This window comes from Gouania willdenowi, chromosome 7 (assembly GCF_900634775.1).
Source record: "Gouania willdenowi chromosome 7, fGouWil2.1, whole genome shotgun sequence".
Taxonomy (NCBI): domain Eukaryota; kingdom Metazoa; phylum Chordata; class Actinopteri; order Blenniiformes; family Gobiesocidae; genus Gouania; species Gouania willdenowi.
In genome coordinates, this window is record NC_041050.1 from 17,032,858 (window position 1) to 17,058,364 (window position 25,507).

Here is a 25,507-nt window from a genome sequence, read left to right on the forward strand (position 1 = left end):
TAAAACTAACACCAAAATTGGAATCGAATACCCTTATTGAAAAGTACATGAAAGTTGAGTTTGAAAAGGTCTTAATAATATAATAAACTTAACTGAAGCTTGTGCAATAATACTGACACACAACGCTGATTTTTTTTGTCTTGGTTAGTCACAGCAGGGCAACAACTAGCCAACATTCATAATATTTGCAAATAAAGGTCACAAATCATTTCCACCTGCACAGCTTCATCCACAACCTGATTAATAAATAACTCCGAGAGGAAAAATAGGAGCCGTGGGATGAGCAGATGCAGAAACCCTGGCTGTCATTAGTGCTTCGTTTCAGAAAAGCCACAAACGAAAATCATTTGGATTTCATTTATTAAGATGACACCTTCCACAACACGCATCCGTCATGTACATCTCAAACTAAACATGGCAAAGAAAACAGTGTGTTAGAATAGAGCTCTTAATAAAACCTTTGTTTTACAAAAGAAAAAAATCTGTTATTGACACAATTTACATGTTCTGCTCCCGTGCACAAATGACACTGGTTTAGGTCGGGAGAGGATTCTAGAAATCAGGATCGTTACACGTTTGCTTCATTAAAAAACAAACTCCTAAGATTGAACCATGTGATCGACAGATAAGAATAGGACACTTCATTATTACACTTTTTCTCATACATTCAACACTTGATTCTGACTTAGTCTCAGTAGTCGGTTTCCCAGCTCCAGTCTCAGAGCTTCTTCTTCTTCACAGCTGAGTTTGTTCATCATACGGATGCTGATGTTTGTGTTTGGACAAACAGAGAAATTAGGATTAGAGGAAAAACAAAGAGTCCTGAGACATGGGTGTCCCATGCGTTTGCCGGGAAAGAAAAGTGCTTTTCATGTATAGACAGACTTGGTCGTTATGAATTTAAAGTTCTAAAGAGATTAGAAAATACTTTGAACACCGTGACCTCACCTCACACCATGTGATGGTGTTTAACTCTTTACTGACAGCCTGACACAGAGTCGCACACAGCTAGAGCAATCTGAATGAATACATTATTCTGTGAAACACATCATTATGGTCATAAAAAGAAAAAAACAAAGATGTATGAACTTTAAGATGAGTTCTCAACAAAGTTCATTTAAATCTAAGGTTCAAGATTAAAGCTTAGGGCCACAATAATACAAACCTGTGCCCAATTAATATGATTCCCATTGTGTTGTCAAAAAACCCAAAACAAATTAACTCAAATTCAAAGATTATTGTGAAATATTTTTAAAAGACTAATTTCAAAGAAAAAAAAATAGAAATGAGGCTACATCATCAGAATAATAGTTGGTTGAACATTTTTTAGGCACTACACATTTAGATTATGGTTGATGATGATGAGGATGCTCCGTGTTAGACAAATGAACAAATAAAATTGAGAGCACGTTCATGTTCCGGTTCTGTTGATCCTGGTTTTAGTAAAGTCTCTCTCACACACACGCAGCAGTTCCAACGTGTTCATCATCACATCAGGCAGGAGCAGAAGAAGAAGAGCTGAGGATGTGGTTTCAGTGATTTGGTTAAAACGTAGAAACAGAAATCCCTGAAAAGCGTGGCGACGTGCAGCAATCTTGTCAGAAGATGAGCGAATCAATGTTTAAATCCCAGGGTTGGACTTACACTCATGTATGAGTGTGTGGTTGCAGGAGGACACACACACACGCATGCACGCGCACACACACGCGCACACACACACACACACAGACAGACAGACAGACACAGCAGGCTGTACTAAAGAGGCTCCCTGATTGAACGTCTGCATGTCTGCGTTCCTCCTCCCTCCTGCAGCGTTGCCTCTGTCACTCCTGTCCAAAGCCTTCGGTTTCCTCGATGGCAAACATCAGCTTCTCTTTCAGCTGCTCGTAGCTCTTGTACGGAGGCAGGTCCAGGCGGTTGAAGCTGGGAACGCAACACAAACACAAACTTTCACTGGGTGACAGACAGTGTTGGGCAAGTTACTTTTAAAAAGTAACTTGTTACAGTGATGAGTTACGTCTTCCAAAAAGTAATTAAAACGTTACTCAGTTACAAATTATAAAAGTTACTAGTTACTTCAGAAAGTAACTATTGTGTTACTTCCAAGTACATTTTTAAATGCTCAAATGTGACCCCACCTCCACCCCTCTTCAACGGAACTTCAAATACATGTGCGAGTTAAATTATTTATGATAAATGTGAATATTATAATGAAATGGACACTTACTACAATACATTACTAACAGAAACAATGTACACAAATCTAAACTATTTAAAATTAAATAATGCTTGTTAAACACTAAAATAAATAACACATTTATATAGTCTTTGTAGGGCAAAAAAAAAAAAAAAACTTCAGACAACTGTTACTAGATATACTGAACTTAAAGTATTTTCTTCCTTGAAGAAGTAGAACAGTGTAACAACATGAGGTGCTTTCAATCTAACTGAAAAGTACAATGTATAGCATAACTAAGGAATCCAAACATAAACTTTTATCACAGTGGGGGCGACAAAAATGGGAATGATCAGAGAATAATCTGAGCAGGTTAAATATCTGAGCTTTATCTTCAGCTAATTCAATACAAGGTCCTCCACAGATCCCACATTACACAACAGAAAATGTATAAAATGGGCTTCTCCCCAACAAACATCTGCTCTCAGTGCACCCAGGTAACAGCTGATTCATATTTACATGCCGTATGACTTTGTTCCCCAGTTCAACAGTTTTGGTTTCTAATCACTGAAAAACTGTCCTCCATTTTAGACTGCAGGATTCCTCTATCTCCAAATCTGTCTGATAGGAGACCAAACTATGCTTGACCTTCCGGCAAACCAATCGCAATTCATTCTTGCAGCACTCACCATAGCAAGAAAAACAATATTAGTGAATTGGAAAGATAAAAAATCCTTAAACATAAACCAATGGCAAAATCTCCTCATAGAATTTATTTCCATGGAAAACATGTCTGCTCTCAGAAAAAATAACATAACCTACTTTGAGGAGCATTGGACTCCTTTTCTACTTGATTTAAAATTAAAAAAAAAAAAAAAAAAAATAAAAAAAAAAAAAAATATATATATATATATATATATATTTTTTGAGAAACAGATGAATGCAGTTTATCCTAGTTTAACTTCCCTGGTTTATTTTAAACTTTATGTGCACTCATATCATGCAATCCATGCAGCAGTTTAGGTAACGTTCACAGTTCCACACACTTCAGAGACATACGTGGACTTAAACTCACCATGTGTGACTTCTGGGAAGCCAGTTTTCTTTTCCTACTTTTTCAATGCAGAACTTCTGTGGACCGTTGCTTCCTATTAAGTGAAACAGTACAGCTTGATATAAACTGCGTATTGTGAACATTGTAAACAAACAGCTCATAAACCCATTGGGTAGATAATGAGGGCTTGTAGTTATTATTGGTGTAACTATTACCCATAAGGTCAGAAAATCCTCCCACAGGCAGACGACAGGTACCAGTCACAAACTGAAGCAGTCTCATCCTCTTCTCATTGTCCATCTCCTTCATAAACTGTAGCGACACAAAGAAGGAATTACAAAATTATACATCCTGAAAAACATAGAAGATTAAAAAAAAAAAGATAAATCAAACTTTGAAAGTTGCATTCCTTAAAACTAAGATCGTGTTGTTGCACACAAGTGAATAAGTTTTTATTTCTAACTTCTCTTTCCTTTTTTTTTCTCTCTACAAAAAAATCCTAATTACTTATATTAATAAAATTTTTAAAAAAATGAGTCCTTCTGAAGAACAAGAATAGAGACATTAACTGTAACAAAATCTTTGGAAATGATTTAACGATGACACACAATGGAAAAAAAAACAACACGTGTCAAAGAAGCTGAATGTTTAAGAAGAAAATGTGTATAAAATGTGAAATAGATTCTTGCACAATGTCGACACATTGTTAAAGGGTTTGATTTCAGCACAAAGAAAAACTAAAGTGAACAGTTATGTCAAAATCACCATCAATTATAAAACAGATAATCATCATCAGCAACCTTTTATTGCAGACTCTTATTTGAAGAAAAAAAAAAAAAAAAAAAAAAAAAGCACCATTATTTAGAACAAACAGCTGTACCAATGTCTCCAAAGTTCAGTTTATTTGATTGGGACAGTGCATGTTAATGGACATGCACCAATAAAAAATACATGAATGTAAACACGCCAGATTGTTGCCAGTGGCTAATTTCCATCTGTTGTCCCAAATGGGGCCGGGGTCACAAAGGGCTGGGTCACATGGGGTAATATACAAAATAAGACAGTAAGCCATACACAAATACCAAAAGTTGACCCTTCAGAATGTTCTTTATGTTTAATAAACTCCTTTAAAGGCAGAGGAGCGAGGGAATGCAGGACCTTGTAAATTAGACATGCTCTTTTAAGTTTAATTGTTATTAATATCTAGCAGTCTATGTTTTTTCAGAACATGACAGTAAAGGTGGGATAAGGTTTGTTTATCAATGTTTTTAGAGCTGTTTTGTAGAGGTTTTCTATGGTTATAAGTGTTGTGGGGCACGAAAGTGACCAGCTAGTTAGGCAGTAATCAATATGGGGTATTATCATGGAATAAAAAGGTTTTAGCAGCGTTCAAATTCAGGTTGTTCCGAATGTGACAGAAATTTCCTTAGTCAGGCTTATGATGATAATGTTTGTACGTAGATAAGAAGCTGATGGGACTTATTTGTATTTGTGCTGTTATAAACATATTTAATAAACTATAGTAACACTTTTTTATGAGATATGATAAACCACATTCACTGCCATGTAGAAATTCAACCACCTTTTTCATACCAATCAGAAACCCAATGACTTGTAAGAACAGAGCTGCACTAATTCAGTCTTCATTACACAGTTCAAACAATGAATAATGGTGTACAATAAACAGATTTAAAAAGGGAGGCAGCAATTAAACATTTGTTTAAAAAAATGAGAAGGGCCCGTGTCCTAATTCTACTGTAATCACGATACTTGACTACCGATTTGATTTATATTGTGATTCTGATTTTTGAGTATTGCAATTAGATAGTAACGACTATTGTGTTCAATTCCTTTATTTTCCTTCTCCAAAAAACATAGTAAAAAAATAATATATATATATAATGCACATCACAAGAATAAATAAAAGTGTATCTCGATTTTATAATCACAATTAGTATCAATTTTATTTTTATTTCATTCATTTATTGTGGTTTCAAAAGTTTCAATAAATAAAATAAAATTGTAATATATCAGAAATCGATATTTTTTCCCCACCCATATTAAAAACATGATGTTGAATGCTCAATAGTATGTATATTTGCTTTGATGAAAGATAAATACAGTAATCAGTGATGCACCCTAATCAAGATCACCATTATCTAATGAAAATGATGAACCACATTGTTCACCCTAATATCTAAGTTTGCAGATATATTACTGAGAGTTTAAAAGCAGTGGATTGTTGCTCAAAGCATCTCACACTGACCTGCCAAAACCAAACAATCTGTTTGCTGCTGCGAGTGTAATGTCTGTAGATGGTGTTTCTCTGCCAGTCTGTCAGGTCCACCTCCTGCATTCCACACAGCATCACCTGCCACAGCACACACACATCAGACCACACACTCCTATAGCGTCAAACTGCAGCAGCTGGGAATTTACCTCCAGCTCTTTGGCATCAAAGTACTGCAGGTACTGCTGAGGCAGGACCTCGTTGAAGCCTTCAAAGAAAGCTTGAGTCTGCTCCTCTACTCCTCTGGACAGACGCCACTCAGCCACCAGCCTGCAGTGGGACACCAGTGGAAAGTGTGAAACACAGCTTGGTTTTTATCTATGGAAACATTGCACTGTTCTGACTGAAGCTCACCTCACATACTCCTCCTTGTTCTCCTCCGTGACCTGGATGTCTCCTCCTCCTGGCTTCAGCTCGTGGGTGGTGACTTCTCCCAGGATCTCGTTGTCCACACAGAAGAACATCTCCAGGCCACACTCCTCTATGTCGTTATCTCTGAGGAGCACCACAGACTACGGTCAGTACACATGGACTCCATGAAGCAGCTCGCTTTCACAGTTCCTGCTTTTTCAAACTTTAATAGTATCATAAACTAAACCGTAGACAAACAGAATAAAAATACTAATGACTATTGGATCATTTGAAACAAAGTCACTCGATGGCACAGATGGAAGTTTGTAACAGAGTAAATAGGCCTGAGGTTAGTTGTGATTCTCTGAGTGAAGTTTGAGAGACATTCGTGTTAACTTTATTAGATTTTATAAACCGACTGTAGAGTGAATGTGTGACAGTCTTTGATCGTCTGTCCTATATTTGTTTATCAACGGTTTTATTTAGATGGCAACATATACTAGGTGTATCCAGTCCAGTGCTTTTAACCTCTTTTCACCATATTTCATGCTTATTTTTGCCAATTTAACCACATTCACAATTTGTCAGGTACATCATTTGCCAGTTTAAACTAATTGTTCCAAATTTTTCTGCCACTATTAAGCAAATATCAACACAGGTGCAGTGGCTGTAGTCTGTAGCATCAACCTTGTTTATTTATTGGCACCATTAATTTGGGGGTCGCATGCTGAAAAGGTTAAGAACCACTGATCTAGATTCTCTGAGCAGTTATTTATTCTCCAGGAAATTTGTGTTGACGCAGACACTGATTGCATTATGTTTGATTTTAAAAAGCTGATTAATGTCTTTGCTGCTGTACAACAGTCTGGAAGTTAGCTGTGGAGGAAAGCTTAACGACGTTTAGTGCTTCATGTGCATGTTGGGGGGAAGAAATGCATCTGATCAGACTGATTACAACCATGCTTGTAAAATGTAGCTTATTGTTATCAGATCTTCTGCGGTGCTGCATGATGGCATACTGATTGGATTCAGCTGTGCTGTGACACTGTCCCAAACTGTACTTTTCTTCAAGTATTAAAAAAAAAAATCACTGCAATCCCAAGAGACCACACTTTTCTCCAAATGTTGCTGGTCATTTTTTAAACTTCCACTTGGGAAAAAATACAAACAGCTTGTTCCACATGAAACATGAACACAACCCAATTAATAACGCCACTTTTAAAAAATTAACAAATATTTACATTTTCTGGATGTCTTCACTTCATCTCATGCTCTGTCATATTTGTGACAGCACTTGTTTTCATAGAAGGTTCCTTCATCGCAGCCTAAAGTGGAGCTGTGCCTTAATGCATTCTCTTTTTTCACTTTAAAACAGGTTTCCTTTGTTGAATTTGTCGTGTTATGCAAAAGTGTCAAACATACAGCAGATGTCTGTACTCACTTGATCCAAATGAGAGAGTTGTAGAACTCGGGGTCGATTGACTCGAGGTCTTTGAGGGCCAGCGGCTTATTGAGGATACGTTTGTAAAAAGGCAGTGAGAAACCAGTGTCGATGAATTTGCCGTGGAAAAGAGCCTGCAGTGCAAGGACACCATTAAGTGTTTCATTCAGCTGGTGTCACAAATTGTCTCTGCAAATATTTTACGTGCACATAGCCTGTAACTAATAGAAACGTGGGACAAACCATGGCGATGAAGCGTCCGATGAATTTGAAATACTTGAGGTGGTCGGGGTTGATGTAGGAGGCGGGGTTAATCTGGAGGCAGTAGTTATCTTTCCCAGCATATTCAAACAGACAATACATGGGGTTCAAAACCTCATGGGATAAAAGGAAGAACCACTCCCTGGAAGAGAAGGAACCACAGGAACGTATTAGCTCAGCCTGACATGGAAACAATGAGTCATCAAATACAGAAATCTCTGAAATCACTGTTCAGAGAGGAAACCAAGTAAAAAGTAACTGGTCACTTGTTTTGTTTACCTGCTGCAAGGATATTGCTAAAGAGTAATTGAACCCAAAAATCACATTTGTCTGCTGTAAACTAAAGTATTTGGTATGAAGTAGTATTGTTGATTGTACAGTGCATCCAGAAAGTATTTACAGTGCTTCACTTTTTCAATAAATTAATCTCTTTCTTCAAAATTCTACATAAAATACCCCATCAAAATCACAAAGGATTTTATTTATCAAGTACAGTTCAAAACAGGGTTTGAGGTGGGGAAAAGAATTGCAGCCAGCCACTGGGGGTTGTTTTCAGCCAAAAAACTTAACATTAAAGTAAAACACATGGCTATGCAATAGGCTATTGTAATTGTGAGTCCGTCTCAGCGCTTCAGTCTCGTAGTAGCAGCAGCAGCAGCAGTCATCCAGCTGTTGAACTGCTAAGTCACATTCTTCTCCTCCTCTCTTCTAACTACAAGAATAGTGCATTTAAGGTGATAATCATTTGTTTTGTCTACCCGCTGCGTTGCATTGTGTCACACACATCAGATCAAGTCAAACGTGATACGAGGCGATAGAACAGGTACTAAAAATGTGTCTGCTCGCTGGGCGCTGCCCACTGCTCCTCAGGGAGGGGTTAAATACAGAGAACACATTTCGTGTATGTAACTTTACATTTATTTACTCCATCTCTTCTTAAATAAATACTCCTCTCTCTGTGTATTTGTGTTCTATATTATTGTTGTTAAAATACTTTTTCATTAAACCAACGCAGGAAAAACTCAGTGTTCCAAAAATCCAGTTACCCATGAATATGGTAACATTTTGAAACCTACCTGGCCACACCTCCATAATCGAGGCCTTCTTCCCCAGGAAATATAATCCACAATCTTCTTCGTAAATCTGGAGCATTGAAGCTCATTATCTGAAATGAAAAATATCGTCAGAATAAGATTCCAGCTAAATCTCTTTTTATATGAACTTCTCTGTGACTAAAAGCCTGCATATTAGTACATATTAGAATTCAATGATAACAAATCTGTATCTGTTTCATACTATAGTGTAAAACTTTATAGACACCCCTGCTTTAAAAAGAGTCAGTGAATGAGGGTGTGGGTGTGCTGTACCTGCTGAAAGGAGTCCTCAAACAGGGTTTTTCTTGATACTGTGATTTTAATGTGTTGAGGCATTGACAGTTGCTGGGGGGAAAAAAGAGAAATATTCAGTGAACAAACTGATTTATTTGTGATACAAGACTAACAGCTGCTACATGCCACTAAAGTGACGAGCTTTATCTGTTAGAAATATAGTACAACTTCTAGTCACAGGCATTTACTTACAAATACTGGGTAATTCTTGTAGAAAGTAATTTAATCACTGCATAATGAAAGTAAACAATTGCTAGTGACATTTAAGACATTTATAGGGATCATAATAATAATAATAATAATAATAATAATAATAATAAATTTCAACGAGTTTAGTAACCAGTTGGCTACTCGAAAGTTTGTTCTGATTTCTTTTGTAAACACTTAGTTTACTGATATTGTCAGAAAAGTTTCACACATTGCATTGTGGGTTGTGAAGTCTGGATGCATACAAGTGATTTTACTTCATTCTTACAGTGATGTAACAGAGTACAGTGATTTTTTATTACTGCATTTTGTTCTAGTTTTTTCCCTATACTCCCCATGATATCACCTCACTGTTAACATTCAATTTCTGACAAATTTGGATCTTAAATAACATTCGCCATTGTTTTGCCGCATCTTTCAGTCCGTGAAAACAACACAAACGTTTGGGAGTTTTTGGGAGCAAACATAAGAGATCACAGTAAAATTAAATGAAGTAAAAACATTCAATGCATCCATCTATAGGACTCCCAATCCCCCACTGCAGACTTTTCAATTTTTTACATATTTTTAACAAGCAAATGATCTTTGTTTCATTGCTCTAAGAGGCCTACACTATGCCTTTATCTGATGAATTATTGTACATATTGTATATTTTTGGTCTTATTCAATGTGTTGATTATGTAATATCACAGCAAACATTGAGCCAGGTCATTATACAGAGGGAAAACTGCACAGTAAAGGGCTTTGGGTCTCACCTGGCACCAGATTCTGAAGTGCTGTACTTTGGCTTTTAGGTCTCGAACATACGTGATCTGTGGTCCGTTTACACTGAGTAACACAAAATAGAAAGAGATATTTATCAACAAGGACAATTTAATCTACCTTCATTTCAACGCCTGCTTTGATGAGATTAGTGTAAATATGTAGCCTGTACAGTGCCAACAGGACTGTTAGACTGAACTGGTTTTTCCACCTCTTTCGTTTTTAACACGAGAATCAGATTCATTGGACGTATCAATAAAACATCAATTCTAAAATCAACAGATGAGCTAGAATACACCTACTTAAAATAGACAAACCAGTAATTGGTGTGTTATGTGTGTGTTATATATAAGTGTTATATGCTCAGAAGATGTGTTAATATTCAAGAATTCATCTTGTCAACTAGTTCCGCATTTCTCTGGATATCTTTGGTAAACACGTTTGTTCCTGGTACATCATGTGGCTTATTAACCTTTTAAGAGACAAAAAGCAGACCATACTCTGTTGTGCAACTCACAGAGAGGACTTTCCAGTGCGAGGGTCGGTGTAGGTGGTCGTTCTCCTGTTGTGGTCCACAAAATAGGGAACGCCATCAACTGTAAATCGCATCTCCCATCCCTCTGGCAGTGGCTTATCATTTAACAATCTGAAACAACACATCAGACCAAACCTCTAAGACCCAATAGTTGGTAGTGACCAGAACAACAACAACAACGTGTGTCTTCAACCAAATGTTTCTAAGTGCAATGTTGGACATGTTTCTACGAGAACCAGTGTGACTTTTTCCAATTTCTAGCACAAGAACTTTAATGTCAAAAGGTTAACTTTCTGAATAATGTACACTTACCACAAGCAGCTGCTATGATGATAATTTGATTTTCAGTGCAATTTAATTGACTTGTTTGGAATATCATTGGGGACATGTTCAAGTTTTTACTTAAACTCTTAGAAACATTTTTTCTAATCAAGAGTGACAAAGTTACCAAATATTTGCTGTTTGAATTGTCAAAAAGGACTACATTAATTTGCAACAATCTCAGTCAGGCAAACAGATGTCGGACACGTCACAAAAGAGCACTGTGGGAGATGTAGTATAGACGTCATGTTTTCATAATGCTCTGTCACAGATTTTTTATGCAAGACCTGAGACCTATGTTATGAAGCTGGATGAATATACCCAGGATATCTCGCTGTTAGCGAGCTTGACCCAATCAGACATACACAATCCTGAACAGTTGTACTATGAAGCTGGTTATTAACTTAGTAATCTAACCCCGGCACGCTCACATTAAAGGGGCTGCATTTGCAGCATGTGACCAATCGCAAAAATGGGGAAACCCTGCAGAGCAGCCTATGTTACCTTGGAGAAACAAACAGTTATTCCTAAAAAATAGGAAAAATTTAAATCCATAATCCAGGTCAAAACAACACTGTTCCTGCAGCTAAATGCAGGTAGAAAGGAATGCTGGCAGAAAATTGCAGACATTGTTAATGAATGAAGGAATTAATTTATTTTCATACGCACGTGGTATTTTAAGACACTATAATCATAATGACAAGAAAATAATCAGTAAAACCACTAAATATTTAAAATGTGCTTGAATGATTGATTAACCTATTACTCAGTGTAAAGCACACAGACTGCAGTGAGTTGCATTTGCAACGTATGACTTGATCACTTGACAAGTGTAGAGCAGTCAATCAAATGAAAATCTATACATTTCTATAGGATAAATGGAAAGGAATGCATCCATCCCCAAATATTCGTTCTCCCTGTCACTTGTCAGATCCGTGTGTCATTGTGTGTAAAGAAGGACCTGCACATTATCTTCTAAAAATAGTCAGGGCAGATCATATCTCCAAAAATTAGCCAGCTCCGGAGCAGGTCTACTGTTCAGCATCAGTTACCATGGTGATTTACTTCTGTAAGACGAAGCGTCATGGGACAAAAAGCTCAGGGTTGATGTTACCTCCATATGAGAAAATCCATCATGGCAACAGGCCAGATATTCCAGTGCGTAGGTGAAATCAAAACACACAACAAAGCTTACCCCTGTGTGCGTGGGTCCTCCCACTGGGTGGTTCTGGTGGAATGGTGTACAAAATAAACTCTGCCATTGGAATCCGTTCTCTTCTCTGGAAAGACAGAGTTCAGCAAACACAAGTGACAAATCAAAGGTTACAGCAGAAATGTAATCATGTTTTTTTTTTATCATTTAATAATAAACACCAATAAAACTTAAAATTTTAACCAACCATCTGTCTCTATTTAGCTAAACAATATTCAACTCTGCAGATTTTTCGTCTCACAATAGATGGGGGATCACTTCTTTTACTTCACACAGGAACATTTATTAACAAACTGCACAATATGTGACACTCATTAATCATCTAACTGAGCTTTACATGTTGTTCTCAGAAGTAAAAGCAGCGACTCCTAAAACTAGTATTTTGATACATAATAAGCTATAATATATATATATACAGAAAATAAGGGATATATATGTATTGATATATTAAATATTATAGTTTTCTATATCGCCAAAATAGAAAACTCGATACATCTTGAATCTCGATGTATCGCCCAGCCCTAATTCCTAAATTATAAAACAGCCTAAATAAAAACATAAATGGGTATATGAAGCACATGTGTTTATTTAATATACTTACAGTTTATATACAAGTTAACACATTGAATATTTATTGTTAATTTCACATTGCTTGTCTTTAAGTTAGACATTTACATTTTATTTTCATTGGATATTTTCTTTTAATTTTTTATGCTCACTCATGTAGTTCTCTTGTATTCACTAATGACTTATTAGACACATTTATTACAGACTTTACATTCTTTAACACTTTTTTAAAGCGGTGTATATTTGTGGCGCATGTGATCGGCTGATTTTTCATGCTGACTTACGTCGTTCCTTCTGCTGTGGGAGACGTTAAAATCTCAGTTACTAATCTAACAAAACGTTTAACTGTGTCCCATCCTGCTGTTCTTTATGAAGGTAAACTCTCTGTCACATTTTATAACGTATTTACACCAGTTCTTTGTTTTTTTTGTCGGAACGTCTTCATTCATCCATCTCTGATCTGAGTTGTTTCCAGGTTTGTTGCCGCTGCTGACACTAATCTTGCGAGAGCTGCCACCCAGGCCATTTCGGGTTGCAGTTCTCGCGAGGCTAGTGATGCCGTTCAGTTCAGTAAGGCATCTTTGAATTATTATTACATTAAAATACGGGATATTTATGAGAAAATACTAATACGGGAAGATGGCGGTAAAGAGGGGTAAAATACGGGAGTTTCCCAGCCAAAACCAGATACTTGACAGATATGCTCTCACCCCATCCTTGTGGCAGAGATCCAAGAGGATCCAACTGGTCTTCCTGGGTTGTAGAGACCTGATCCTGTCCCTGCAAGTAGAAAATAAAGTCAATAAAACCTAAAGCACCTGACGGCACACAGGGAGTGTTTGTGACCAACTTCTCACCCCGACTATGAACCTCTGGTTGAACTGCTGCATGGCGCCTTGCAGCTGACTGCGCTGGTGCTGCCACTGCTCGTAGTTGCGGACTGTCTCCATGGTGGGGCGCTGCCACGTGGTGGTCCGGGTGATGTGGTCGACAAAGTAGACTCGTCCCATCTGGTCAATGCGACGCTCCCACCTGGACACACAAACACCCACAATATCAATCAGCAACTCCAAAGAAACAAACTCCAAATATCATATCTCATATGATAGGATGAGCGGTTCTTACCCAGGTGGCAGTGGTTCAGGGCGTTCCCATGATGTTCTCTTTTCCACATGATCAACAAAGTACAGTCTGCCATTGGGATCCATCCTCTGTTCCCATCTGAACACAACAACACAAATTAACTCCTGGGTGATTCCTATGGTGCACAACTCCAGCCATTTAACCTACATCTAAATTCATCCCAGCCATTAAAACATGAGACTTCACATTCTGTGCAGCAGCTAACAGTCAGTGAAGGTCACAGTGTCGTCACGGCAACAACTGTGAATCATCTAAGCGGAGGTGTTGAAGGTATTACAAGCTGGTTGGAAGCACAATGAGGAATGACCTCACAGTTGTTGTGCAGACACACCTGTGTATCCTTTGTGTCAAACCATGGCTGGCCTCACCCATCTCTTATCGCTGCACATATTTCCATGCACATAACGCTCATGCTACATCTACACAAACTAAATGACATTTCCACAAAACCTGCACTTGCTTCCCGCAAACATCTAAAAGCTGAGTGTACCCAGGGGGGAGTGGTCCTGTGTGCACAGCGGGGACTCTGGGAGGGAGAGTGGGTGTGGCACTGCTGGTTGGCGGCCTGGTCGCTGTGGCTCCTGAGCCAGAGGCTGACGGTTGGCTCCTTTCGGCAGCAGCAGACGGGCTTGAATTCGGGATTGACGAGGTTCCCGAGGCCGGCGTTCGCACTGGAGTGTCGGAGCTCGATTGTCCGTCGCTGCTGTCAGCTGTTCCTGAGCCGTTACTGGAGAGAGCTGAGGAAATTATACTGTAGTGTCAGTGAACAGTTGGGTCCAATGCATTTAAATAAAAAAAACTGTGTTGAATTTTTTTTTTTGTAAAATGGCTTTCCTGACAATGACATAACAGCTGCTCTAAAATTAACAGATTGTTCCTGTTCATTCTTTATTGCTATTTTGCGAGACTTTGGCTCAAATCCAAGTAAACCGGTTGTACAAAACTGTCAGTCAGGTGAGTCAAGGCTTGGTCTAACACTCAATTAACTCTGAGGGTGAATGTTTGACATTCATAAAGTCTCAGTCAGTGCAACTTGAGCACAGATGGTTCCTGCTTTACCGAAGCACAGACTTATTTACAAAAACTCCAAGCAGGAAATGATTAGGAAGTGCTGACAAAGAGATGACATCGGTCTAAAGATTATGCATGGATACAATTTCAGTACTTTACTAATTTAGTGGAATTCATCAAAAGTATCATATTATCTATAACACAACTAATTAACTTTTCCAAAAAAAAAAAAAAACCCCAGCTCATCCAATCTAAGGTTTGATAATAATATAAAAAATAAACAAGACTTCTTTTAAAATTAGTTATTCCCTCAGTGTGCAATCACTCAGTATGGTGTACACCAGTGGTCTCCAACCTTTTCAAGCCCAAGATTCCTGACCTCCACCTTGGTGATGGCAAGATCTACCCAATGAAGTGTTAAAAAAAAAAATGACTTTACTTCCACTTTCACACTTTTTATTCAGGCTAACTTTATTTGAATTACATGAAAAGCATTGGTCCAACATTCAAAAATAATGAACCCAAAATGCAATCTGTAAATTGCATATTAAATTGGCCGTATCATTTGATCCTATTGGTCAATTTAATGTGCCTGTTACGCTGAAAAAATACAAGGACTGGATCGACAGAAACTTTAATCAGCCATAATGTATTTGTGTTATTTTTATTTTATTTTTTTGTGATTATTATACCTATGTTTCATTTGTGTTCCAGTGATTTTTTTCAGGCAACTAAACGGGCAGGTATTGTTTTTTACACTGTTGTGTTCGGCCGCTAAGGGGTCCTGACCACGGAATATACAGGTGATAATATTCTCTGTCACCCTGGATTTTCAATGGATGCGTAACTGCAGCGTAACTTCTGCAAAACAGCAATGCAGCTGATAGGTTTCCATTAAAGTCAATGTGTCAATTTCCACCGCATGCGAATCTGCTCCAGCACAGCACCGTAACTGATGAGTAAATACAAAGCACTTCTATTCTTGCTGGACGCTGGAGCTGTGCTGCAGTAAGTTAACAAAAATAAGCCAGTGCGGGACAGGAAGTAGTACATAGACAGAATAAAATATCCAGATTATTTTCAAAATAAAACACTACGTGTTCAAAGGGGAAAATGCCGACTTTCCGGGACCTCCAACGGGCCCATTTTGGACTCTATCCAAAAACAAAACACACATTCAGACTCGGGAATAAAACCTGTCCGCTGACCCTTTTTTTTCTGGTTATAAAATTGGGCGTTCTGATTCTAGCGGACGGAATTCGGACTCTACCCAAAAACCAAGCGCTAGTCGGACTCAGGGGGACCAGACCGTTCTGTTGATACCATGGTTGGCCTGATATGAGCACTTTTAAAATCGTTTTTCACATATAAATATTGCATTTGTCCATGATTGAATCACACACATGTATCACGTGATTACACGTGAATTAGCGAGATCTCCTGAGTCCTTGCTGTAACAGATGCGCAGCAAAACCGGAGGCAGTGGAGATTGCGCTGAAGTCACGCAGCAGAGCAGTTTTGTGCAGATATGCATCCAGTGGAAATCCAGGGTCACACCCCGCAAATGTTCGACGCTCATGAGGAAAATACCATCTCATCACATCGTTTATCCTTTACATCAGTGAACTAATGAAAAGTTAATCACTGTTGTCATGCTAAGGCTGTGTGCTCTCTGTCCGGAGCAACTGTGTGGATGAGGTGTCCAAGCAATCACACACTTTCATACACGGGAGAAGCAATCTAGAGGGAATGTTTGAAAGATCTACCAGTCGATCGCGATCAATGGGTTGGCGACTACTGGTCTACACCGTATTTCCCTCATGCAAACATGTATTCTCTCCAATCAGATGCAGCTAACCACCCTGCAAGGAGGCTACGCTGCATCTGGGCAAACATCCAAACAGTTTTTCCAAAATGTAGGGGCTACGATTTTCCGTTTCACAATTTACCCAATTCCGATTTTGAGCATACCAATTTCTGCGTCACTTTCATTTTGTTTACATTTCAACAGCTTTCCCTCTTTTTATGGCTTTACTGGCAACTAAACTTCCCAAAATCATACTAAACATTTTAAATAGGGTTAATAGAGTCAACTACTATTATTGATGTTAAATTATTCCACAAGAGCTTTAACACATCCATTTACTATAAAAATACAATGGAAGTTGATGATATGGTCCCAAAACATTATTTGTGAGACCTTTAATAACCACCAACCAGAGAATCGCACTCACGTTTTGCACAAAAGTCTGCACAGAGGCGTGATTGTAGACTCTTCTGTTATGACGCATCACCAGGTAAATTGATAATTAGTTGAGCTAATACACAAACAACTCACCCTGTCTTTGTACAGAGTCTTTTCAGATTTTAATGCAGCAAATCACAGATAACATGGTCACTAGACGAATCTTAACACGTAGCGCAAGATTTTCTAGACATTCAGTCACCTGATTCAGATTGCTTTTTCCATTTCAGAACGCGAATATCACTTTCTGTGATCAAGGAAAATCGGAGCTGTAAGTATAATCAGGGTTTCTATCTTATTTTACTTTTATTATCCATTTATCCTTTTCTAGGTTTTTTTTTTTGTCGTTTACTGAGAAATGAGAGCTAAGCTCCGTTTTCATCACCTAATGTTTGAATGAGAATTAAAAAAAGAGTCACAGTCAGTGACTGACCTGGTGACGAGGCTGGCCTACGTGGGGTGGGAGGAGGAGGTCTAGACGGTCTGGGTGGGCGAAGCGGCCTGGCGTTTCCAGACGACACTGAGGGAGAGCCTGTGCTGGTGGCTGACCTGCGGCTGCCTGGTGAAGACCTGTGTTCCAAGATGTCCATAGCCGGAGAGCTGTCTCGACTCCGCCTGAGGGGCAAACGGACATGAACAAGCCAAGCTGATTTGTAAAGCACATTTCAATAAATGGCCAGTTAAAAGTAACACTAAAACTTTATAAATACATTATGAAAACACAAAAGCTTGGGAATAAGAAATTAAAAAATGGCTAAAAAAAAATAATCTAAATAATGAAGTATTCGAGATTAAAAGAATGAAGTGACTATTGATGGACAGAGGACTATTTTAGGGAAATGCTCTAATTTATGAACCAGTTGTGGCCTTCTTGAACTTAATTTTTTAGACTTATGCAGATAGTGTTCCATTTTTGCATGAACTTGTGCTCTTTAACATGTCCAATAAAATCCGAGCACTAGTACCTAATCTCAATGATAGGTCTCCAAAAACTGATTCTTTCTGTGTTGTTTGGTTTGTTGTCACCCCTGCATGTTAAAACATAGTTTTAGACATATTTTATTGAAAAAAGAATCTGGCAATTATATGGGAAGCAATATACGTCTTGATATTAATTATATAATAATATAGGAGTTATATATACATAATTTTCTTTCGAGGGGAAGCAGAGGCTGGCCAAGCCACTGTTTGTCAAGAATGAAACAGCATAACCAAAAAATGACACTGTGTGTCCCAGTTGGTTGCATTAAGATGTCATCACTGATGACCAGTCAACATGTGCATGCTAAACCCTGCCACTACCCAAAGCACCAGCGTGAGCATGTAAACGGCCACATGGGCAGGTGAGCAACATGGATACATCTAGCAAGATGTTGCGATGTTGACTCGTCTTGGTTAACAATATGTCTGCCTTACAGCAGGCTGGGTTCCATTCCCAGGTCTTCCTGATACAGGAAGCCTTTCTGAGATCTTTGTGTGTGTTCTCTCCTGGTACTCAGGTACCATCCAGAGACAAGTACGTTAGGTTGATTTGAGTAGCTGAAATTGCTCATAAGTGTTGAATGAGCAGAGGCCGCAGCAGATTTCCGCAACCATGAATGCAGGAGAAAGACAGTATGGAGAATAGAGGGATGCAACTTTTTACCTTTGTGGTTGATCACCAAGCTGTGAGTCCCCATTTGGTGTGCCTAAAATAATGCAAACAGGGTGATGATTCAAAATACAGAAAAACTATAAAGAGAGATCCAATTCTCTGTTGATAACAGGTTTGTATTTCCTCTGTCTTTGGAAGGTTTCTTTATTTATGACTTGAGAAACTCACTGTGATGGTTGGCTTCAGCGTTGGCGAACAGCTCAGGGTCGACGGACATGCCGTCGAGGCAGATTGACAGGTCTCCCACCACATCTATTTGGTCTCTGTCTGTACTTAGCTGGAGGGTCTGCACCACCTCTGAAACTTCAATGAGATTACAGTGGTCAGAGGAATACAAAAAAATAAACATCATCATAACAGATTTTTACAAAAGTTGGGTTAGACACAAGTTATGTTGCCACGATTTGTTTTACTGGTTTATTTGAGCTGTTTGTCCTTTGTTGAATCAAACTGTTGTGTAATATCTAGATCATGACTTTATCATTTCTTTTATAACCCATCATCTCATTGCAGTCCTTCCAAAAACATACTGAACTAAACATCTACAAACACGAAAAATAAAAACTCAGATTTCTAGGTCTAATGTTGATGTGCATTCTATTACAGCTATTACCATTGTCTGGTGGGTACATTTCAAATTTATTTCTATATAATTCCTCATTATGAGTGCAACTTTCTGTAGCATACACATATGAAATACAACTAAATATTTACAGAAACCTTTGGATGGATGGGGCAACTATCCTAACTGTACATAGTCAAGTGTGTAGTAATAATACAAATAATAGTAATAAAAGTTAGATATCAATTGCAATAACAAATAACAGCTTTATTGTTACAGCATTTTGAAAACCGCTTCCATTAAACAATGTAAAAAAAAACCCTGTAATTTCCTCTTTCAAAAAGCAGTCATGACAATGATCTACAGGCAACGGTTCAAAGCCTCCTTCTGGTTGTGCCCCACGAGGATATTCTGTTTATGACACTTGCCATCTGACATGCATTTAAAGCACTGCATCCTTGTGTTGATGGAACCTTTGATAATAATGAAATGAAAACAATCTGTTGACAAGCTTCTTAATTACAGCTCTAACCTGATACATGTTGTCAACTATAGTCTTCAAAATTTCCCGTAACAGTCCTCTTGTGTTAGTATTGACAGCAGTTGGTGACCAGAAATGAACTATATTAGTGCCAACTTAGTAAACTAATATCTCTTCATTCGTCCATCTTCAGCTACTTTGGCCCATGCAAGATTATTTAGAGTACACAGAAAAGTACACAATAGATAAACTAATGTTCATTTACAGTGCTTTTTTTCTAATGAGGATTGTGAATTGTAAATTGACCCTGAATAGACCACAGGCCTTACAGCACTGTGGGTCTCTTCTACTCACTTTTCATGTCATTGGACTTGAGTGTCTCACTGATGTCCAGCGTAGCGATGCCCAGAAGAACATCGGCCTTCAGGGTCTGATGGCTCCACACTCGAAACACCAGTTTGCTGAATGGAGTCACGATCCTGTGGAAACCCAGCAGCCAATGTTTACAATCATTTTAACATCACACTTTGAAAAGAGGGGGTGAAAAAAGTCAGTCATTTTAAGATGTGATAGAGTAGGCTGTGCATGAGCAACCTGGTGTCTTGCATACACAGACCAATAGTCTTTAATGTGTAAATGAAAGCACTATGAGTGCGTAAATACACAAACAAAATCCACATGGATGATGTCACATGAAACAATGGATTACTGCTTCAACACCTGGGGTTACAGGCTGTCTAACGTCTGTGTGGAAAACACCCGTGTGAAACCGGAGTGAAGACAGTCAAATTCAGCAGCTACAGTATCTAGTGAGAGCCAGCGCCCATAACCATTAGTGACAGTTGTTTACCTGAGGTCATCAAGTGCCAAAAGGGAAACATACGGTGGATACATAAGCTGGGGTTGGGTTACAGGCCATGGTAAACACTTGTTATATAATGCATGGGACAAAAAAAAAACCATAGAAGACCTTAAAATCAAAGTTACAATGAAAGCAGAATAACTTACATGGGGAAACATTAAAAGAGGATGTGATTATCTGCTGACAGCAGGGATACAAAAATATCAAGGCATGGCAATTTCCAGGGAATCAAAGTTAAAAAAAAAAAAAAAGATGTTGAGCAATATCCTACTAATGCTATGTTAATATCCGGTAAATTTGCAGGGGGCCTTAAGCTGGGTAACTTCAAACTATAAACTTTTAATTAGAATTATGGCAACCATAAATTGGAGTACATAAACAACTGATGCTGATCATTTAGATGATGATGGAACATATTTTCCAACTATATTCAACATCCCTGTTCAATTACTGTTCAATTTTCTAAATTTTCCAGTAATTCCCATAGAAAGTTTACAACTTTTTAAATTCTCAGAATTTAGCAACCATAGTTGAAATGTTATGGTTTTTCATTGTTTTATTTTGAATGGATAGCAATATTTAATGATATAGTTATTTAAAATTAGTTACAATTACGGTTAATTCCAATAAAAACACTTTTCTAAAAAGTTTATATTTTTGAATATTTTCAAAATTCTAGCCTAAATTCCTAAGGTAATGTACTGCACATTTTCAGCCTCTTTCCAACCTTATGTCTGAGATCATACATTTATGACTGTGTCAAAATACAAGCCCATGATGCTGCATGGAAGTAGTCCGAGTGCTGATTAGAAGGGAGTACTTTAAATGACCGAACATTCGCTGAACACTAGAGACTTTCAAGGTTGGTGCCTACGTTGACAGCAACTAAACTAACAGCACAGACAGCATTAAAAAATAACCCTGAGTGAGGAATAACTAGCTTGTAGCCTGAGGGAATTTTTTTTCTCCGAAAGCCCAACATACCACACTGCCATGTGATTCCCTTCAATGAAACTCAGAGCATTATGACTGTGGGTGTTCAAACAACAGTGCTGTGCTACACAGGTACTTCCTACAATACCCTCTATGATTCAGCATGTTATTTTTCTTTTACAATCTCCTCACAAACCCATTGCATTTCCCACACTGCCGAAGAAAACCAGTTTGAAGCTTTTGACAGTGATCAGTTTAACAACTGCTGAAACTATTTGTTCAGGAGCATTTCGAGGTAAAGCCACAGTTTCATGAGTACAGTGGGAAAAAAACAGTATACTCAAAGAGCTCTAAGAACTTTAGCAAATAAAATGTTCCTTAAAACAACAAAAAAGTCACATAAAAAGTGAAAAAACCTCTGTTAGGACTGAAAGTGCTTTAAGACTTTGGATGTGACAATTCCTGCTTAAATGTGGCAAATCTATTTTTTTGGTACAGAATAAAAGGAAGTGCAGGTGTAGCATCAGTGATAGCCCATATCATCACACAAGTTAAGTAGCCGTGACTCACACAGTGAGCGGCTGCTTCCATTTGGGGCTGTGGGTGTTGTTGCATTTCTCCGTCTTCTTGGACTGCCCGTCAACTGTCACTTCCACATATGGGCTGGGACCAAACCAGTTCTTCTTGTTCTCCTTAAGTTTTGCTGTTAGCACTGAAAGAGAGTGAGGACGCCATATAACGTTTGGTCAGATGTGGGGCAATGGGGGTGGGGGTGAAAGAGCAAAAAATCAAAAGGAAGGGAAATATACCAATAAGCACACATTTACGAAGAGAACATAGCAACAAGAATAGGAAAGAAGACATATATGTATATATATCAAAGTTGTTTATTACAATAAGTACTAGGTTTTTGCTTTTGGGAAGTATCTCTACATTTTTCTGGATAATTGTTGTGTCTGGTTAGAGAAATGCTAAATTATTCAATAGTCGTGTGACAAAAAACTATTTTCTTTATAAAAGAAAGCTTTTAATCAGTATTTTTTTTTTTTTAAAAAGAAAAAAAGATTATCATTCTAATTAACAATGCACCAAAAATTCAGAGCAGTTGAGACAGAGCACGGAGTGAAAACAATGACAATGTCACTCTTAAGGCTCAAACACATACATCAGCTAAGCGGAGTCCACCAGACAAAGCTCAATTTTACTACCGCGCGGAGTTGTCCGCGTAGTTGGTGTCACACTAAACACTGCTCGGTATTGTATCGACCCACCCTAAATGTAACACCGTCCTGCATTTCACCGGCTGGTGAGACAGAGCAGGAGAGATGAACACAAGCTTAGAGGAGAAACTGGCAGATGAGCTACGACAGTACCGTCAGCTTGAAAACATGTCTTAGAAGGAGTACAAGGACTACAGAGAAGCACTAAGAATTGTGGAAAATGTAAGATTTGAATGGAAACTACTATGTGGCGGGCGCCCGAATGTAAGCTCTGAGGAATGCGGACAGTCCATGCAGAGTCCGTTGTGTGCGAAGTCCACCCAAATATGTTTGAGCTTTTAAGTAGCTACTCGTAGCTCTCTGCATCAACGTGGACCCCTACGCCTCAGCCTGACATGCGCCTCCAAAAAGTCCTAATTATGCATCAGAAGCAGCCATGTACCATATGTCACTGTCCTTATTTTAACCTGTGTGTATTTGTGCATGTCTGTGTATAGTTGATGGGGTTTGTGGATTTTAACTATGTAAAGCACTTTGAGTTACACATTGTATGACAAGTGCTTTATAAATATTCATGAGGTCACTGGTGGCCTAGTGGTTAAGGAAGCGGGCTTGTAATCGGAGGGTCACTGGTTCGAATCTCACCTTATTCACCTTAATTTTGTGTATGTAGCTGTACATATATGACAATAAAGTCTTCTTCTTGTCATTGATTGATTAAATTGAACTTTGGAGTCTCTCAGCACACGTTTTACCAAAATCTATTCGTATTCTAAGCACTTCATTACGACTGTACTTGATCTCTGTTCTGCAGATCATTACTCGGATGTACAGAACCCACTTGGAGACAGAAGTGAGCTGAGCGCAGGTGAAGAAGAGACAGCAACAGACTTCACTGTGACAAAGCACAGAATATACTCATCATCAAGAACGTCGTTTTATTAGAGAATATATTTTACTTCACTATCTTTCAGCAGCCCAGTCAGTTATAGGCCTGTACATTATTATTTAATGTACAGTACACAAGTGGAGGCAAGTCAAACATTTTATTTTATATTGTGCATTGTCGGAATGTCACTGCTAAATAAATATATATATATATATTTTTATTATTATTGATCTATTCTTTCAAGCATTGATGTTAATTTATGCAATTGCAATGCTTTAATCATAGTGAGGTTAGTACACATTCAGCGCCATAAAATCAATGGTACTCATAATTGGCATAATAATTTCTTTCGGTGTTTCGGTTTTGGCCAAAAATTTTCATTTCGGTGCATTCTTAATTTCAAAACGGCCATGGCCAACTGGTGCCCGGGGAGCACATTTGGCCCTCAGTCCAATTTTGTTCAGCCCCCAAAGTGAATGCACAATAGGCCAACAAAAAACATTACATTAAAAACAGAAAACAAAATCAAAAGTACACAACTGGAGAACAAAAACACACAAAATCAGGGCCCTACACTAACTTTTCCAGTGATGGCACTGGTGCGACCAACTTTGTCAGTTGGTCGCACCAGCTCAGAATTTGGTTGCACCTTTTTTTCTTTTTTTTTGAGCAGGGGTGGGGGTTGTGTACAGCATAGCCATGCATGCTGATGAATAGTTGACTTAACTGGCGTACCGTACTTTTGTTTGAAGTAAAGATTGACAATGACTTGAGATATATTTGCTAAATGTTTCAATGTCAATATTAAGTTTTTCTGCAACAAGCAGTGGCTGAAATAACAGGTCATTTATTTTATATAGTTTTAAAAGAAGACGTAACATTTTTTTAATTTTTTAAATGACAGCAAAGCATAACAACAGGTTACATGTATCCTGTTTTTTTATTTTGCAGAAAGGCTGTGCTTGAATTAAATTAATAGTAGCATAACCAACTTAGCATCTGCATTGCTTCACCCCATGGAATTCAATTCAGAGGGTCCAGCTCTTATAGTGGGGTCTCCTAAACCTCTTCCCGTGGTTAGGGCTCTGTAACCTTTACTCTACAAGGAACCATTTAACCTCATCTCACCTGGATTAAAGTCCTCCTGGAGCCGAAAAAAATACCTTCTCAATGAAGACAACACAGTGTATTAAATTCTATACAGTTAAAATTATATATAATAGTGTTTGATTTAATTTGATGTTATTTATATTGATCATATAAACAGGAACTTAAAAAGTTAAAAAAATAAATTAAAAAAATTGATATCAAGAAATAAAACAGTATCTTGCATTTTCAAATTTTTACACATCTCAGTTTACATGAACACAATGTTATATAAAGAAGATTTTTTTTTTAGTTAATGTATTTGAAAGGCTACAAAAAGTAACTTGAATTTGATAACACATGATCATGTGATCAACACATGCTAATTGCTCATTTCTTGCCACACATAAAGCATGCATATTTAACCTGCACATTGGTAGATAAATGAATCTGTTCCCACACAATTAAAATCTTTATTTTCTTCCAGAATAGTGTTTTTGTTGGTTTAGTTATCTTACCAGGGATTTAAAGCTTAAGGTTAGTCACAAGTGCAGGAAAGTTGATGGTCTGTAGATGTTGCAGGATGTGAAGTAGGAAGGTGCTGAGTCATTGCACAACATGATTTATTTTTAGGTTAACAAATTGTTATATCTTGATTTTATTTGTCATTAATCATTAATAGCCTCTGTAAAAAAATATGTATTTATTTCATTTTTTTGTTTGTTTTGTTTTTTAAAGTTATAAGGAGCCATTGCAAAAGAGTCAAAGGGCCACATTAGGCAACAGAACCGCAGGTTGCAGACCCCTGCTCTGAGAGAACCACAGCTGAACATCTGGCCTGGCATCCTAGTCCAT

The 25,507-nt window shown here is 38.0% G+C and overlaps 1 protein-coding gene across 1 annotated transcript in view; it reads right to left on the reverse strand.

Annotated features, from left to right (window-relative positions):
• Positions 1–342: 342 nt before the first annotated feature.
• itchb (itchy E3 ubiquitin protein ligase b) overlaps positions 343–25,507 on the reverse strand; it is a 35,723-nt gene continuing 10,558 nt past the window's right edge. The window contains exons 3-24 of the mRNA XM_028452332.1: positions 22,028–22,169; positions 20,017–20,141; positions 18,788–18,922; positions 18,611–18,653; positions 17,399–17,580; positions 14,200–14,446; positions 13,692–13,787; positions 13,424–13,598; positions 13,277–13,346; positions 11,982–12,066; positions 10,448–10,576; positions 9,924–9,996; positions 8,941–9,012; positions 8,650–8,738; positions 7,556–7,715; positions 7,313–7,446; positions 5,875–6,015; positions 5,670–5,790; positions 5,497–5,601; positions 3,446–3,542; positions 3,252–3,324; positions 343–1,923 (exon numbers count right to left, since the gene is read on the reverse strand). Coding sequence (XP_028308133.1) covers positions 1,824–1,923; positions 3,252–3,324; positions 3,446–3,542; positions 5,497–5,601; positions 5,670–5,790; positions 5,875–6,015; positions 7,313–7,446; positions 7,556–7,715; positions 8,650–8,738; positions 8,941–9,012; positions 9,924–9,996; positions 10,448–10,576; positions 11,982–12,066; positions 13,277–13,346; positions 13,424–13,598; positions 13,692–13,787; positions 14,200–14,446; positions 17,399–17,580; positions 18,611–18,653; positions 18,788–18,922; positions 20,017–20,141; positions 22,028–22,169 — 2,594 coding nt within the window. The 3' untranslated portion in view covers positions 343–1,823. The remainder of the gene's footprint in view (positions 1,924–3,251; positions 3,325–3,445; positions 3,543–5,496; positions 5,602–5,669; positions 5,791–5,874; positions 6,016–7,312; positions 7,447–7,555; positions 7,716–8,649; positions 8,739–8,940; positions 9,013–9,923; positions 9,997–10,447; positions 10,577–11,981; positions 12,067–13,276; positions 13,347–13,423; positions 13,599–13,691; positions 13,788–14,199; positions 14,447–17,398; positions 17,581–18,610; positions 18,654–18,787; positions 18,923–20,016; positions 20,142–22,027; positions 22,170–25,507) is intronic.